General features: G+C 36.0%; 1 protein-coding gene across 2 annotated transcripts in view; it reads left to right on the top strand.

Annotated features, from left to right (window-relative positions):
- Nucleotides 1-19,348, top strand: part of LOC138691194 (glucose dehydrogenase [FAD, quinone]-like) — a 177,845-nt gene that overhangs the window by 141,432 nt on the left and 17,065 nt on the right. For both annotated transcript variants that reach the window (XM_069812977.1, XM_069812976.1), the window contains exon 3: nt 18,659-18,820. In XM_069812977.1, coding sequence (XP_069669078.1) covers nt 18,659-18,820 — 162 coding nt within the window. The remainder of the gene's footprint in view (nt 1-18,658; nt 18,821-19,348) is intronic.

The raw sequence follows: 19,348 nt of genomic DNA, 5'->3' as shown, positions 1-19,348 counted from the left end.
TCTCTAGTTTTTAAATAATTTTGCACCATTATATTGACATTTGGCACTAGATTAACTGCAATATTATATTATATTATATTCTAGCATCTATTACCGTTATGTATTTTCTTTCTTTCGTTTGTGTTGTTTGTTTTGTTTTGTTTTTTTTTCTTATTATGTATTTTGTGTATGTATATGTATAAGTCACCTGTAATTGGAAGCCTGCTTTTGTTGGTGGTGGATTTAAATAAATAAATAAATCATCGTAGTCGTCAGCAGCAATAACACTGCGTAACAAATTTTAACTTTTTTTTTGCGCTGGGCATGTGATACGTGTTTTCTATATAATTTGAGGCTCCTGAATACAAATATGACAATAAAAACAGTTGTTGGTTACGGTTTTTGAGAAATGTTTGAATTAATATCTATTCAAAATACTGCGTTATATAATGACAATAAAGTTAAATATTCACTGTTCAGAAGATTACAGCTTTCTTTTTCTACATTTTCTTTTACACTGTGCATCAGGTAAATCACGAAATAAAGTCCAACAATAGTCTGCTAGCATACTGGTACTCCACTGCCCTTGGTATCTTTTTTTTCCATAATTGAAATTTCTTGATGAAAGCACTCACCATGCTTATCACTGAAATCGTCACAATTCTCGAGGAAAAAGTCAAGATGGAAGTGAAGGAAGTGAATTTTCAGGCACTTGTTCATACACCAACAGAAAATTTTGCAATAGTTCTTCATAGTTCTCACTTCTAAGGTTACCCAGAAAATTTAATACAACTTCCTTGAATGCCATCCAGGCGGCTTTCTCTTTTCCTTCCAGCAAAGTTTCCAAGTGATTGTCCTTTATTATTTCTCTAATTTGTAGTCCATTGAAAACTCCCTCTTTTATTTTCGAGTCACTAATTTTTCCTGGATATGTTTATGATTCATCCCCTTAACAAAATTCTTCATTAACCCTCACTTAATGTGTGAAGGGAGTAAAATTACTTTACTTTGAGGTACAAGGGGTTGATGTAGAACATTTTTCTTTCCTGGCTCTAGTGATTGTCGTTTTATTTTATAATGCTCATCTCGAGCGCGACTGTCCCATTCACACAGAAAGCAGAAAAATGTTGTGTAGCCTAATTGCAGTCCAAGAAGCAATGCTACAACCTTCAAATCCGCACATATAAATCATTCGCAATTTGAATATTATCATTAAAGCACACTTTAAAGAAATACACGTCTTACACAGAATACTAACACCACAGAAATCTCCTGGTAAACTGAAGCGATTTCATATAGCGCAGCGATGCCCAACCTTAACCGCAAGAGGAGTCGGCGGATTTACCTCCACCCTCTCTTTACGAAGCTACTACGCATTCATGTACTCATGACGTCACAAACTTCTCTTATTACAGTGGCGGCTTCAGTTAATTTCAATGTCATTATTTTGTGATGGAAAGAAAATCAAATAAGCATCTTGAACACCTTTTCTGTTAGTGGCTTTGTTAGCACTGTTTACTTCCAACCAGTTCGTCAATGTTTGCCGCAAAGGATGAACAACAGAGTCTTAAAAGGTGGACCAAATGTTCGTGCCCTACTCTATTACGAGATTGGCTTTTTATTTGATTCATTCTCGAGAACATCTGCTCGCAGATATATGTAGAACCAAAGATTGTCATTAAATTCGCAGCAAACATTCGCAATCTGGGAAATGTTTCCCTGGGTAAAGATTTAAACAAATCCCAACCTTCTTTCTGAGAACATTTCGTGGCTGTAGAATTCTGCAAAGCAACTAGTTCCATTTGCAGATCATGCGGAGCATCTTTGCAAGCAAAATTGAACGGGTTGTTAAAAAGACTAATTTTCGCCTCTATTGTTTTCAAGTCTCGAAATTTGGACTCGAAAGTGTCATATAGTTCCTTTATAATTGTTACATATTTTTCTAACAGAGTGACATTTATTGTAAAAATTGATTCCAAGGAATGAAAATGATATAAGTCGCCAGTTTCCAGTTGACTTTGCCATAGTGTTAATTTTGTCATAAATGTATTCACTGCGTCAGATAAACTAATTACGTTTTTATCTTTCCCCTTCAAACTCATATTTAGGATATCAGGGTGATGAAATAGATCGGTCGAAAAAGCCAGGTCACACAGCCATTCTTCTTGAGTTAGTTCTGGAACTTCATGGCCCTACAAATAATAAATATTATAAATTGTAACAAACCAGTTATATTTTAGGGGTACGTTATAATGGATACTAAATATGAGTATTTTACATTTTTATGCTTACTTGTTTTTTCATGAAGTTATTTTCGAAGTGCCGTTTAATATTATATCGTGAAACCCACGATAAATGAGTTTTGCAAATAAGACACTTGACCGTCGTTTCCTCTGCAACACAAAAATATTCTTCCTCCCACTCTTTCTGGAAAATGGTATGTTTGGTTGCCTTGGAACCTGCCATTACAGTCAGCCGCCCCTGAGTGAATAAAAGTAGGGGAAGTGGTTCATCCACGGTCATGCCTCCAAACGAAGGAGGTGGGGTAAAGCCACGCTGTGACGTCATTAGCTCTTATGAGAAGGGGTTGGGCATCGCTGAATAGCGAATCTGTTTCTCTCCCTCCAAATGGAACCGAAAAGGGCAATGAAACAATTTCCGCTTCTAGAAGTGGTTTTGACACGGTGGTCTATTGCAAAATATAAACTACAGTAATGTCATTAAAGCTCACAGTGAAAGAAATGTACATCTCAAATAAAATCAGGTAAATGCAAGCAAATTCATACCGTGAACCTGTTACCCCCCCCCCTCCAAATAGACTCGTAAAAGAGCAATAAAATAATTTCCGTTTCTACAAGTGCTTCTAACATGGTGGCCTACTTATACTAATATTGTTTTCACATAATGGGTCGTCACATTTGTAAAACAAAGTAGTTACATACAAAATACGGTGATTTTTTTTAATAGAATGCATATAAAATGAATTATATTGTGCATCTCGAAAACCCGAACTGATGGAAAATTTTGCTTGTTATTTTTTAATTCAGGAGGTCGAAATTAGTCAGAATTTGTTAGTTTTATGTCTGGCGCAAAATGGCTGTTGACCAGTGTAATAGATTCATTTTCATTTTTTTCTTATCTTCGTTTAACACTCATTTCTAACCTCTTCCCATTTTCTAACTCCAATCGTAATCATTGTCATTACTAACCTTATTTTCTTTGTTACGGAAGAGGGACCTTAAAGCTAGCTATCCACTCCCTAGTAGGATTAATTTGCCTTTCGGTGGAAATGATGTTATAGTCCGAATGATCGCGCTCTTGTAGATATCGTGACTCAGCTGTACGTTCTTATCGATTAATCTTACACGTATTTTCCGCTCTGACGGAGTCCCATTACAGTGCCTTCCAATTTCCAAAAGCGAACTATGCTTCCTCATACTGACGTCATCTGCGGCAATTCACAAAAATACATAATGCCGACACCATTTTGGATAAAGATGTTGTGAAGGTAGTGAACATTGACATGATAAGTTATAGTGGAATAATGGAGGGAAACGGGAGATCACCGATAAAACCCTCGAGAGCCTTGGCTTTTTTCAGCACAAATACGAGTCGCTGACACCGAGATTTGGAGCATAATTAATCATACTGTAATGATTATCATTACTAATAATAATAATAATAATAATAATAATAATAATAATAATAATAATAATAATAATGTTTATCTTAAATTACTACCTCCTTAACTTCTTCGTCTACCATCATCCACCATCACTAGCGTGCTACTACAATCAGGAGCAGCAGTAACAGCATTAGTAGCTTACACTTTTCTTCTTTTTCCGTTAAGCATCACTTTCTCCTTACTTCGCATCTATTTCTTCACCTCAATCATTGGTCATCATTATTACCACCAGTATTTATCATTTTCCATTACTATTTATCATTACCGTCTTCTAAACTTTTCCCTTCTTTTCTGCCTTCAATCATAATTTTATGCTCGACCATGCCGAAATGTAGTAATTATACACCTGGTAGCAGTCCTTTAATGCATGTCATTAAAGTACACCTATTCATTAAAGTTCAGATTTTCGATTATTCTCGGATATGCAATCGAAAGACAACTAGCAAAACGTCACGCAGGCTGGAAATCCAATACTGTCGCAGAAGGTTATGTTCTGTTACTATAATAATTAGCGTTAATTGTAAATAACATTCAAATAAATTCTATTTGTCATCTCGTTTTTCAATGTCGAATTCAATTTCAAGGTTATATCAAGACTAAAGTTTACTTACTCTCTAGATTATATCAAGGTTGTCGACATTCGTTTCCCGGAAAAAATCAATACTTTCGCGTCTGCGCACATCTCACAATTCATGAAGTAGGCTATTGCACTAACATAACAATAACATGAATATTTATGAATAATTTCAAGTTAGAAATATGGTCGAGCATAAAAAATCGTATAAAACTTGCCTATAATGGTAATTAAGACGCTCGTATGAAAATTATGAAACTCGCTTGCGCTCGTTTCATAAACATCCTCGCGTCTTAATTACTACCATTATAGGCTCGTTGCATAATGTACTATTATCATTACAGGTTTTACCAAAAGTTTAAGGACACCCTATTCATAAGTAATGTTTCACTCCTGTCCTTATACCTATATGAAATCCCTTGATGTTTATACAGGGACCAAATGCCTGTGAAAAATGAAGTTTTTACTGCAAATCCAATCTGTCTATCTTCCAAACTGTGGATTATATAACAATATTTTGTCTGTTATGAAACTTATTTAAAAATTACATATTGTGTAGAAAAAAATTAATTACTCCAGAATGGATTGACTAGATCAGTAAATTTTGTAATGGATTTAGACATATCTGAAAGACTTCTTATGTAATTGTTTTCTGTTTAAAAAAAAATATGCCAGTTAGTGCAGCCATTGTAATCCAGATTGCTGTTTTTTTTTTTCCTTCGGCAAAAATTGCCATTTTTTTTAATTCTCTTGAGTTTGAAATTCGCGGCAAATATACCCGAGTCCGCCAGTGCCATTTACAACATAACATTGGGAGTTGATAACATTGGTCAATCACCACATCTCTCCATTTTTAATAATCAGCTGTGGAGTTTCTTACAAGTGTGGAAAGATTGGATTTCTTCCTGAAAAGAATGAAAATAGGTCAAAATTCAGTGAGTGTGGACGTGAAGTCGCAGATTATTGGGATGTGGAAGAATGACTGGAGATAATATCTAACTCCGGTCCAAAATTCATTGATCTAAGTCAATCCATTCTGGAGTAATTAATTTTCTTCTTACACAATATGTCATTTTTAAATAAGTTTCATAACAGAAAAATTGTTATATAGGCCTAATCCACAGTTTGGAAGATTGGGTATCCAGTAAAAACTTGACGTTTCGCAGCCATTTGGTTCCTGTATAAACATCAGGGGGTTTCACATAAGTATAAGGACAAAGTGAAACGTCGCCTATGGAGGAGTGTTCTTAAACTTTTGGTAAAACATGTATATTATTATTATTATTATTATTATTATTATTATTATTATTATTATTATTATCATTATTATCATTATTATTATTATTATTATTATTAATTTATAAAACAGTTATATTACCGGTTCTTCTGTATGGCTGTGAAACTTGGACTCTCACTCTGAGAGAGGAACATAGGTTAAGGGTGTTTGAGAATAAGGTGCTTAGGAATATATTTGGGGCTAAGAGGGATGAAGTTACAGGAGAATGGAGAAAGTTACACAACACAGAACTGCACGCATTGTATTCTTCACCTGACATAATTAGGAACATTAAATCCAGACGTTTGAGATGGGCAGGGCATGTAGCACGTATGGGCGAATCCAGAAATGCATATAGAGTGTTAGTTGGGAGACCGGAGGTAAAAAGACCTTTAGGGAGGCCGAGACGTAGATGGGAGGATAATATTAAAATGGATTTGAGGGAGGTGGGGTATGATGATAGAGACTGGATTAATCTTGCACAGGATAGGGACCGCTGGCGGGCTGATGTGAGGGCGGCAATGAACCTTCGGGTTCCTTAAAAGCCATTTGTAAGTAAGTATATATTATCATTATTATTATTATTATTATTATTATTATTATTATTATTATTATTATTATGGCCGTTTATTCAACGACGCTGTATCAGTTAATACGTAAGTTAGCGCCATTGGATTTGATAATAGCGAAATGGTAAGTAAATGAGATTAGGCCATGTTATTATACCTTACATCTAGGGAAACCTCAGAAAAAATCAACCAGGTAATCAGCAACGCCCGAGCGCAGCTTCTAATCGGTAGAGAAACACACCTGCCATGTAAGCTTCACCGGTGTCTATTATTATTATTATTATTATTATTATTATTATTATTATTATTATTATTATTATTATTATTATTATTATTATTATTATTATTGTAATTGTCATTTCTCACGTAAAATAATATTCAAAATAGATTTTTCTTCTCCACATTAAAGGACATCACGACCATAATCTTCTCTTTTAAATCCTTCTCGTTCATTTTCAATGACCTGCTTTCCTTACACTTTTTTCTTTCATCTTCAGTTATCAACGCAATCTTCTCAACCTTTTGCTTTCCAACTTCAAATACTGTATTATGATCAATTTCCCATTACTATCTTTTTTTCTTACAACGCAGTCCACCGACAACAGGAATTTCTCCAAAACCATCGTAATCTTCAAGCAATGAACATGCTGTGATACGGTACCATCCTGTAAGCTCCTATCAGAGCACTGGGTTGGGAAGGTGAATCCGTGTTGCGTCATGCATAGAGATGATCCATGAGATGGTCAAACTGTAAACCGGATTCACGGTGCATTGAAGCTTCTGAACTTGTTACATGTATAATGAGAAGTACTGCTAACTGTTCATTAGCATTCCAAGGTACGCTGGATTGATTCTGTGAGGTGCAAGACATGCTCTAGCGACTATCTCAAGACATCAGTAACAGTCCGACCAAATTAATTAACACATTTAAAACCGATATGAGATTGTATGGTGAAGTATTTGAGATCCAAAATATTTAAAATGAACGTAATTTAAAATTTCTACAGATAAAAATCAAACTGTGACGTGTACATTAACATATACAGGGTGATTCACGAGGATTTACCGTCCTTTACGGAGTTTATTTTCGAAGACATTCTGAGCAAAAAATGTCGTTTTCTCCTCTCCCACCTACACTTTTATTTTTTTCCTCTCGTTCCACTTTCCTCATTTTCTCCTCACCTCTCCTACCTGACTTTCTCTTCCTCTCCCGCATTTTCTCCTCTCCCTCCGCTACCTCATTTTCTCCTCCTTAATTTTCTCCTATTCTCCACCTCCTTCATTATCTCCTCCTACTTCCTTATTTTCTCCTCTCCCCCTCCTCTATCATTTTCACCCATTCCCTCTTCCCTCATTTCTCATCACTCCTCTCTCATTTGCTCTTCTCTCTTATCCTCTCTCAATTTCCCATAACCTTCATTTTCTCCTCTGTCTACTGATTCCTCATTTTCTCTTCTCTTCTCCTCCCTATTTTCTACTCTTCCTTCTTGTACTACCTTTTCTCCTCTCCTTCCTTCTTGTACTACCTTTTCTCCTCTCCTTCCTTCTTGTACTACCTTTTCTCCTCTCCTCTCCTTCCTTCTTGTACTACATTTTCTCCTCTCCTTCCTTCTTGTACTACCTTTTCTCCTCTCCTTCCTTCTTGTACTACCTTTTCTCCTCTCCTCTCCTTCCGTCTTGTACTACATTTTCTCCTCTCCTTCCTCCTTCCTTCTTGTACTACCTTTTCTCCTCTCCTTCCTCCTTCCTTCTTGTACTACCTTTTCTCCTCTCCTCTCCTTCCTTCTTGTACTACCTTTTCTCCACTCCTCTCCTCTCCTCTCCTTCCTTCTTGTACTACATTTTCTCCTCTCCTTCCTCCTTCCTTCTTGTACTACCTTTTCTCCTCTCCTTCCTCCTTCCTTCTTTACTACCTTTTCTCCTCTCCTTCCTTCTTGTACTACCTTTTCTCCTCTCCTTCCTTCTTGTACTACCGTTTCTCCTCTCCTCTTCTTCCTTCTTGTACTACCTTTTCTCCTCTCCTTCCTCCTTCCTCATTTAGTTCTTTCCCTCTCCTTCCTCATTTTTGATCTCTCTCACCTCGTCTCCCGCCTTTCGCTTTTCCTTCATTTTCCCCTATCCCTCCCCCTAATTTTTTTTTCCTTTTCGCTCCTCATTATCTCCCCTCCCTCATTCTTCGTTAGTTTCTCCTCTACATCCTTTGTTATTTTCTCTTCTCTCCCCTCCTCCCTCATTTTCTCCACTCTCTTCTGCTCCCCCATTTTCTTCTCTCTTCTCCTCCCGAATTTTCTCCTCTCTCTCCTCCTTTATCTTCTCTTCTCCCGTCTCTTCCCTATTTTCTCCTGTTACTTCCCTTCCTCATTTTCTCATCTCTATTCTCCTCTCTCGTTTTTTTCTCTTCATTCTGCTCCCTTATTACTTATTCTCCACTCTTCTTATCCTTTATCTCACCTCCTTAATTTTCTGCCGTTGCTTAGTTCTCTTCTCCCTTCCCCATGATTCCATCCTTTCTTCCTCCACTTTCACCTCTTACTCCGCCATCATTCCTTCTCTTCCTTCCCTATTTTCTTCTCTATTCTCCTTCATTTTTCCTCTTTAACCTCCTTACCCTCTCCTCACAAAGATGCTGCAAATGAAGGCTCGTGATTTTACTGACTACTCTTCGTTGTGGGACTCAGACGGGTGTCAGTGCAATCATATTGATCGTTCTATATATCTCCTGCGACACGTGGCAAAGGAACCCACAATTGGCGGACCTAGTCTTTCGTACACAATATTGCCTCTCATATACAACATAAAATAGGATGCAAGGATGTTAAAACAACTCTCAGTATCATGTAATATCTTATGTAGCAAGTTAATATGTTAATATGTTTTTAGGTCCCCTACTTTTTCTAGTGCTTATAAATGATCTTGCCCCCCCTAATAAAAGATGTAGGTCCTCCCATATTATTTGCAGATGACACACGTACAGTAATTGAGGGGTTTGCCGGAAAAAGGGCGTATACGTCAATATGGTGAATTGAGATACAGGCAATCTAAGATTTTAAAACGCACCTGAATAAAATGTTATACAGATAGTGAACAAAATTATACATTAAATTAAAAATCTTAGCGAGTATAAATGTTTTGTAGCATTTAGGCAATTTATATTATTAAATTTCCTTATATTTGTACCATACAAAACTTCGGTCTATACGCCCTTCATCCATATAATGATTTGATTAGAGGATTTAATGTAGACTTCAGATTTAAATTTCACACGGAATTGAAACAAAGATACATTTTATGACATTTATTATCTACTTCTAAAGTAATTTACATTATTTCAGCTATACTGAGTAGACATTAAATACGCAAAGCAAAATCTCTGAATATAACAGAAAAAGAAAATCTCCATTTTGTGTGAACATAAATAAATAAAATGTATTCTTTGTATAATCCTGATAACAATAAGCCCAAAAATCTGAATATTGCAACAAATCTCTTTATAGAACATAAAATATTTCCGTCTGAATCTATGAGTTTCATAAATATGTTTACTCTTAAAGCAAGGACAATAATGAACATAAAAAGCAGTCAAAGGAAACAACTGGACTGACTAAATTGAACTATATTGTATTTCCTTAGTCTCTACCAAGAGAAAACACATACGGTACAGTATGCGGTAACGCGCAGCACTAGCTCTACTTGTAGACTGACTGACTAAATCGAGCACGCACGCACGCAGCCCTGTCCTGCAGGTATGTACAGTACAATCAAAACAAAATTTCGCTACTATAATTAGCGAATTATTCACTGCATTTAAACAGTTTTCCCGAAGAAGGGCGTAGAGGTCTATCCGCCTTTCTTCCGGCAAACCCCTCAATTACAGACAATAACTCCAACACATTCCAATCTTCAACAGAGGAAATTCTCTTCAAAATATGTGACTGGTTCTCAGTCAACAAATTGGTATTCAACTGTAACGAAACTAACATAATTCAATTTAAATCCTGTGCAAATTCAACCTCGCAAATTTCTATCGCGATAATTAAAATAGACCCATATTAGAAACAACAACAACCAAATTTCTTGGCTTAAAAATCGATAATGTGTTAAATTGGAAAAATCATATTAAAGAAATTACCCCCAAACTAAATTCAGCATGTTTTGCTATTAGATCTATGCAAAAGATAGTAAATATCAATACCATAAAAACAATATACTTTGCATACTTCCATTCCGTAATGAGTTTTGTAATAATATTCTGGGCAAATTCCACAAATAGTAACAGTATATTTCTACTACAAAAAAGAGTAATTAGAATAATAGTAGGTGCCAAATCTAGGGAATCGTGTAGGAATATTTTCAAAAAACTACAAATAATGTCCATGGCTTGTCAATATATCTTTTCATTAATAATCTTCCTCGTATGTAATCGTGAAAACTTTGTAACTAATTCAACAGTTCATAGCATAAATAGATGTCAAAAATGACTTTCATACTCCATCGGCAAGTCTATCATGCTATCAAAAAGGAGTGCGTTATATGACAGTAAAAATGTTTAATAGCCTCCCTATCGATATAAAAAAATGAAACTCAAAACATAAGATTATTTAGGTCCAAATTAAAGAAGTACCTAATTTCTCACGCCTTCTATTCTGTAGGTGAATTCATGACATTCAATAACGCTTCATAAAATTGATACTAAAACTTTGTGTTGTACTAGTAGACTATATTGTAAATCTCTTCTGTATATATTTCATCTAGACTGTGACTATAAATTAACACTTTATAATAGTATTAAGTTTTTTGACTTGTTCCATATTCTAGCTGTAAAGCAATGTATGAATACCATGGAATGTTAATAAATACAATACAATACAATAAAAGTTGACAATTCATGTAAAATAATAATTAATGTATCATACATGCAGCACCTCTGATTAGTGGAATATGTAGCTAATCGGCGATGTATGCACTGGAGGGGGAAAGGAACTGGCTAACCTACCCCATTATCTCCTGGCCTAGTTGCCTCATGAGTGATGCCTTATTGATTGGACTCCTTGTGTAACAGAACATGTCAGCTCTCCTGTCATGGAAATGATGACAATGATTATGAAGGTGACAATAATGAAGATTATGATGATATATCATTGCATCATCGCATCCAACTACTCCATGTATTCACTCCATAAAGAAAAGGATTCAATAATACACTCAGGGACAAAAAAAACCGGACACTTCTATATTTGATTGTATTTTGTTGCCAATTATTTCAAAATGAAACAAAACCCATTTTAACAAAATAATGTTTCATTTAGCACCTTATACGACAACATTTGAAAAAAAAAATCTCTGATGAGAAAATTTACAAAAAATTACAAAGGGCGTATAACTATGGCATCGTTTGGTCTAACTTTTTTTCATTTTATGGTGCCTTAAACATTAAAAACTCTTTTTAGTAACGGGTATTACCCCCTCTGGCTTGGATAACTGCATCCATATGTCTTGGCATGCTCTCAATTTAGTTAGCAATGTCTTCTTGAGGAATAAGTTCCCATTCTTCGCCAAGTGCTCGCCTCAACTCTTGTAACGATTCTGGTCTCGGTCGTCTATTCTTAACACGCCGTCCCAGCATTCCCCACACGTGTTCAATTGGGTTCATGTCTGGACTCCTTGCTGGCCATGGAAGAACATAGATTCCCACTTCTTGGAGATAATCTCCGACCGCATGGGCAATACGTGGCCGTGCATTATCATGCATTAAAACAAAATTATCGCCTACAAATTGGCCAAATGGCACAACATGATCAGCCAAACATTCATTTATATACCTATCAGCTGTTAGTCTTCCATTTTCAACAAAAACCAACTCTGTACGAGCATCCGTACACACTCCTGCCCAAACCATCACTCCACCACCTCCATACGGCACATTTTCGGAAATGCAACACTGTGAAAATCGTTCTCCCCTCCTTCTCCAAACTCTTTCACGTCCATCAGGTGAGCACAGATTGAAACGGAACTCATCGGTGGACAGAACACAGCTCCATTGTCCATTTCTCCAGTCCCTGTGATCATTTGCAAAACGCAGTCGTTCAACTCGATGCATCCTGAGAAGTCTGGGACCAGTTGCAGGTCTACTTGATATCAGTCCACTATAACAGAGTATACACCCAAACTAGTACAACAAAGAAAAAATAATAAACCCAACTCAAAAGAAATAAAACCAGTAAAATAAGGAAAAAACAATCTAAAAACAGGAGCAAAATAATAACATAAACAATTAGACAAGAAAGGAAATGTCTGCTCCCTACTAAAAAGTTTAATTGCTTTCAACCTCCTTCTAACTGTTTAGGCCGAAATTGGGCGTCCATGCATGTTAACAAATTGCTGGGCAACACTAGTAGCTGGCAGGTTGCGCTCCCTAAGAACTCTCAACACCATATACCTGTCTCCATTTGGATTTGTAGCTCTTGGACGACCCGAACCTGATCTTCTGGTATATTCTAGGGTCTCTCTATACCGTTTTATGGCATCATGGGTTGTGCTTCTAGCCATATTCATAACATTTGCAATGTAACGTACATTGCGTCCATCATCGTAAAGGGCTACAGCTCGAGCCACATCTTCAGGTCGCATCTTGTTTTAAGACAAATGTTACAACCCCACTTAAACTCAGAAAATGTAAAAATAAAGAAATAACGAATGATAACGATAATGAAGCACAAAATGGTTGAGACAAAATTGTTATAGCTGAGACTCCGAAAGCAAAATTGGAATATTTGGTTGTAATGTCTTGTTTATAAAACAAAAAACAATCAACAATGTATACACGTCTCCATAACAACAGATGGCTACTATAATATTGTATGAGAAGATAATGTTTTGCAAAATACCATCAAATATTAAAGTGTCCGGTTTTTTTTTGTCCCTGAGTGTACTATAATCACAAAAAAATTATAATGACATCGAATCTTAACATCAATAATTGTAGTTGAAAATAGACATTAAATAATAAAAATTGCAACTACAGTACCTTCTTTTCACCTTTAAACATAATGTGGTTAAAAGAAACGTTTAATAAGGGACTGCAATTACCTTATCGCTTCTTAACGGTTTCTGTAACTATGTAGAGACGTCATCTTCTTCTTCTTCTTCTTCATCCCTTCAAGTATTAGGCCAAATGACCTGTTACGATCTCACAGTTGAATTTTCAATCCAGCGCTTCTTTGGACGACCGAGAGATTTGTTGCCGTTTGGACGATAGCGGATCATGATTTTTGGGATTCTATCCCTATGCATTCAATGAAGATGATTTATCCAGTTGTTCTGATAATGTTTTACGTGATTAATTACAGATTCTAGTTGTAATTCTTCCATTACATAGGTTGCAGCCGCCAAATTACTCTTCAAAGAACGACCACTCATATAAATTGAGGGAAAGAAGACAAGAGGACGGACACTGGAAAGTTTTCTTTTCTCAATCGTACTATCAGGGACTGGAATGCTTTACCTACTAAAGGCTTACTAAAGGCTTTACCAATAACCAAAAATATATTTAAAAATAGGCTTAAGGACTTTACTAATAGACGGTAATTATACACAGTATTTAAAGGATGTAAATGATATTTTGTTATTGAAGAGTTGTATCAGTGAAGAATTATGTTGTGTCAGTGAAGTGTGTTGTGTCAGTGAAGTGTGTTGTGTAAGGGAAACGTTTTCCTGTCAGTGAAGCGTTATAGTTTATAGTGGCAGTGCAAAGTATTTGAACAGTGAAATACTTTTGAAGTGTCAGTGAATTCAGGATAGAATCAATGAAATGTGTCGTAGTTCCAGTGCAGTGAGTGAGTTGACAGCAAAATGAGTGTAATGTTGAACGGTACTTGTGCAGATATGAACATATTGTGACAGCTGCAACGGGGTTTGAACACGCGTCCGACAGGGCGCGCGGCAGACGAAACGCTGGTACGGGGAGCATCTGCATGCTGAAGGGCAGAGGGGGTGTATTACGTCAACGCGACGAGGGGAGGGTGCGCGCGCAACTGCTGCGTGCGGAGTGAAGGGGGGCCGGACCCTCCCGACTCTTCCAGAAGTCCGTCGAAGTAGATATATCCAGATAATTCGAGAGAGCTACCTCTGCACACCCGTAGAAATTTCTCGCAACTATGATTTTGCTATAAAAGAAGAAACGCGAGCGAACTTGGGCAGTTTTCAGTTTATTCAGCCATTCAGTGAGTAAGCCAGAGCAAGCAAGCCAGTCTTGTGTACCGGAGTTCGACTCGAGTGTGCGTCCGCAACTGTGTCAGCATCCGAAGGCCTGAGTTCGAGTGCAATGGACCGCAGTTGGAGGGACCTGAGTTCGAGTGCAGTGGACCGCAGTTGGAGGGACCTGAGTTCGAGTACAGTGGACTGTCTCTGAAGGTCTGTGGTTCGAGATACTGTGAACTCGAGTGACTGAGCTAGAAGAACTGTGAACTGAGAACTGACAGTTCTGATTTGTAAAAAGTGCTTTGTAAATATTAGTTAACATTAACAGTTCATTGTTGTTCGTAATAGTCCAAGTAAATTGTCATTGTCGTTTGTGGAGTGCAATAACGAACGCTGTGTTGTGTGCGGAGAGCAAATCCCATTGTTGACGAGAGCGTTTAAGTTAAATTGTAGAGAGTGAAGAGTTTTATTGTTGTGACAATAAAATTACATTGTTGAGTTAAGTAAAATTTATAATATCATACTCGTGGGTTTTAGTTCGAACTTAGATTTAAGATACAAATTAGATTTATTTTAAATGTTATTTTAAGTGATCGTGCTTCATTTAATTTAGGATATTCCCTGTTATTATTATTATTATTATTATTATTATTATTATTATTATTATTATTATTATTATTATTATTATTATACATTATTGTTAGTATTAATTATTAGTATTATTATTAATTGTATTTTAATTAATAAGTTTATTATTGTCATTATTGAGTGTAATTAGTTACCACTGCCACCGGGTATATACCCATTGCAGTGTGAATAAATACATAAAGACACATCTTCATTGCGTTTGTAATCCCATTTCGTATATCCCGCTGTATATCTCATACATTTCATTTCATTAGCCGTTATTCTGCTTTCGTCTTTCTTCCTCAATGTCCATTCCTCACTGCCTAACAAAGTACAGGTCTCGCCAAGGTCTTGTAAAGGCGAATTCTAGTATGCCTTTGTACTAGGGAAGGTTTCATAACGGTGTTAATAATATTCCCATTGTTTTGGTAATTTAGAAATTTTCTGTGAAATGTCTACTTCATCGAAAAAGGTAATGTGTATCCGAGATATGTAAAATAATTTATCCTTTCTAATATTTTTTAATCTAAACATATTTTGCTAGGCTCAGGGTATTTTCCGCACAAGGCCATAATTTTAGTTTTTTCTTTATTGATTTTCATATCATATTTAATTCCAATTTTGTTAAAATTAAACATTGAACGTTGTAATTCATCTTCTGAGGATGCCACCAGAGCTAAATCCTCTGAAAAAAGTAATGAATATAATCTAATCAATCTTCTACTTAACCCAGATATGCCTGAAATATTTTTTTTGCAATTTTTGTGTATTTTACAAATCACATTTAATGCAGTATATAATTGAAGTACATCTATGGTGTCGAAACATTCTAGTTGTAACTGGTTGAGCTAGAAACAGGTGTCCTTTTAAAAGGACAGTAGGCATATGAGCATACATTTTGAGGAAGAATTGTAAACTATGCTTACATGAAAGGAAACAATGTAATTGTTATAATTTATTATTATTATTATTATTATTATTATTATTATTATTATTATTACTATTATTATAACAAATTATTACGTTGTTATTTTATTATAGTTTATTATGATTTCTAATATTATTCTGAACCCGATGCATTGTAGCTACATTCATTTTAACTCTAGAATGCTATCGTCATTGAGTAGAATCGTACTCCTATTGATACGTAATAGGCGAAAAAATGTATACCTGAATGCTTTCAGGTATACGTTAACAGAAAACCATAATTCAATTCACACAGAATTTGTGTGCACTCAAATTTGGCATTCAGGCGTCTTGTCAATCCACTTGAGGTTTGTGGATATGAAGGGAAAAGTTGAGATGGTATCGGGTGTAGTTCCTGGGTAGCTCAGTCGACAGAGAGTTGATGTGCTAAGCCAAAGATCCCGGGATCGATATCCGGCCCCGGAATAATTTTTCCCTTGAAAGTATTCAGATCTTGCTGTGTTCGCAGAAACATTTCTATGACTTTGCATCTGCTCTTCACACGCAACAAATTTGTCACCCCATTTCTAAACCCTCCCCCTCCTCTTCAAGAAGGCTATGCTAAAATATGTCTGCTCCTGCTGCAAGCTGTGAACCAGATAGATTAGTAGGTGTTATATCACATTTGTTCCCTCAATCCTCGTCTGTTACGTCTTCAGTGGCATTTGTAGGCTGCATTATAGCGATATGTCTGTATTTGAGATGAAATTTCGCTCGTAGCATAATTTTCAAACGTCATGCATGGAAAATCCACTAAAATTTGAAAAAGCGAAACAATTTCAAAATATATGGGAATATGCCTACTGTCCTTCTAAAAGGACATATAAGTTTTCGTCATTGTAATGTCTCAATGAATAGGTGTTTCGAACGCATTGTGGTTTCACATTACATTTATGTTTATTAGGAGTCATTTGATCTACAACAATTTTTAAAATAATTTCGTACTGGAATAATATTTAACTTTCATATCTGATTTGCGTCTCGGATGCCATAGCTGAAATAAACGAACAACTCTCACGTCCACATCTCAAACTCAACGGTGACCAGAACTCTAATTACCAATCTTACCACACCTAGCAAGCCTCTAATTAAGACCAGTAATAGTGATATCTGTGAAAAAGCAAATGCGTTAACTGTAGGGAGGGTAATTTGAAACATTGACCACTGTCCTTTTAATAGGACAGTAGGCATATCTGGGTTAATAGCGGATTAAAACTACAAACAGCATCTCTTCTCTGAATAACCTGTGTAATTTCTCTTCTCTGAATAACCTGTGTAATTAAATGTCACAATCGTTATCTTATTATATGGAAACAAAGTCTGCGGTTTGAAATGAACGCCAAAAAAATAAAAATAGTTACGCAGTGGATTGCAGCCGAAGTATTCTGAGAACATGTACCCATTACCGTTTTCTTCGCCACAAATCTCAACTGACTGAGGACTGAATTTAGACATGTTGGTCGATGGAAAAAAAAAAAAAATCTCTTTCAGACATAGACGTATTTGCATTTCCACCCTGACGAGACTAGTGACGCAGTAAATAATATAAACGAAGACGTGAATTCGATTTCACAGTGGGCACACAAATTTGGGTTAAGTTTATATCCAGAGAAATCGCAAGCAATCATAATGGGACATAATCGTCTACGAAGCACTCTTGATAGTAGTACTATACCACATATAATATTGAATGGGATTATTGTTAAATACAGTGAAACAGTTAAAAATCTTGGCATTTTTATGGATAACGATCTAAATTGGAACACTCAAGTAACACACATTTGCAAAAAAATATTTTCTCAACTTCACTCCTTGTTTCATATGAAAGAATTTCTACCGCTTAGTCTAAAAAAAAATCTTATTCAGACGCTTGTAATGCCCCATTTTTATTATTGCGATTCCTTGCTAACTAACGTAAGTTCACTCTTAGCTGAGAGACTACAACGTGTTCATAATGTGTGCGTACGATTCATCTGCAATACTCGTAAATTTGACCATATAACACCTTCCCTCCAGTTACTTTCATGGGTGCGTCTGAAGGAACGAAGGACAATACATTCATTGTCTCTTCTCTTTACAATCAAGCATACTTCTACTCCGAATTATCTGTTATCGCGCTTTCAATTTCTTACAACTCTTCGAAACCGACATCAAGCACTTCTTTCTATCCCTCATCATAGAACGTCTTTATACTCATCTTCCTATACTGTAGAAATACCTCGCCTCTGGAATTCGTTACCTAATGACGTCAGGGACTGCCGGACTTTATCACAATTCAAAATTAAATTGGAAAATTTTGTCTTAGCTAATGTTTTTTTTAGGTATTGCTAGATGTATTGATTTGTATTTTTTTTTTCTTTTTTAATCTAGACTAAAATTGCAAGTTTCTTGTTTATGTTAGTTAATTAGTTAGGATACAATTAATTATAATACTTAATCACTCATTTAAAGTTTGTGTCACTGCAACCTGTGTATATTTTTGTGTGGTTTTACTTTGTTTATAGTGTTTTTCTCTCTCTCTATTTCTTGTGTAGCTTTATTTTGCACATAGTATTATTTTTCTGTTTATTTCTATTATTGTATTTGTATTCCTGGTGTTGTGGAAGAGAAGACCTGATGGCCTTAACTACGCCAGAATAAATAAATAAATAAATAAATAAATAAATAAATAAATAAATAAATAAATAAATAAATAATAATAGTAATAATAATAATAGTTCTGTCATCCATGCTTAACAATATGCATTAAAAACAATGTGTGACCCGTAAAAGTGTCTGTGTTACAGGCCCTGAAGAGCCCACAGCTTCATCAGTCCCTGCGTTTGCGACGAGCGCCATCGGCACCGACCTGGACTGGAAGTACACGACAGAACCTTCGTCCAACGCCTGTCTGTCTACTGGAGGGCGCTGCTACTGGCCGCGAGGCAAGATGGTGTCAGGTTCTTCAGGTATATCATTAATAAACGTGTATTAAGTGGAATACTTTCACATTCTTTTATGTTACCGGCAAAGTATAAAATTCATACATTAGTGTGGATCGGGGGAAGATGCCTGACTTTTTCTTTGTTTGAAAATTTAAGATACTATTCATTTAGTTTTGAATTTCATATTGAAATATCAAAGTCTTGAAGGTATTTTGAAACTATATTTTTAGTACAAACCAGAAATCATTAATTACTTTGTTTATAAATACAGGTTTTCTTCTTATGTGCACTGTAGGCATCTTTCCCCGATAGTCGGGTGAGATGGCAAATGCAAACACATTTACTGATATATGTATTTTACATGAACTTGGTTTGATACATGTACAGTGGAACTCCACAAACAGGCACTCCACAAATAGACGCTCACTCTTGTATACTTCACGATACAAGGTAAGTCAACGCATCCTGTCCCGCGCTGCACAGGGCTAACCAGTTGAACCAGTGCAGTAGTGTGCAGATACTCGTACACGTTGGCAGCAAGACAGGGATCAA

This window comes from Periplaneta americana, chromosome 16, assembly GCF_040183065.1.
Source record: "Periplaneta americana isolate PAMFEO1 chromosome 16, P.americana_PAMFEO1_priV1, whole genome shotgun sequence".
Classification (NCBI taxonomy): Eukaryota; Metazoa; Arthropoda; class Insecta; order Blattodea; family Blattidae; genus Periplaneta; species Periplaneta americana.
This window is presented reverse-complemented; position numbering and strand designations above follow the sequence as displayed.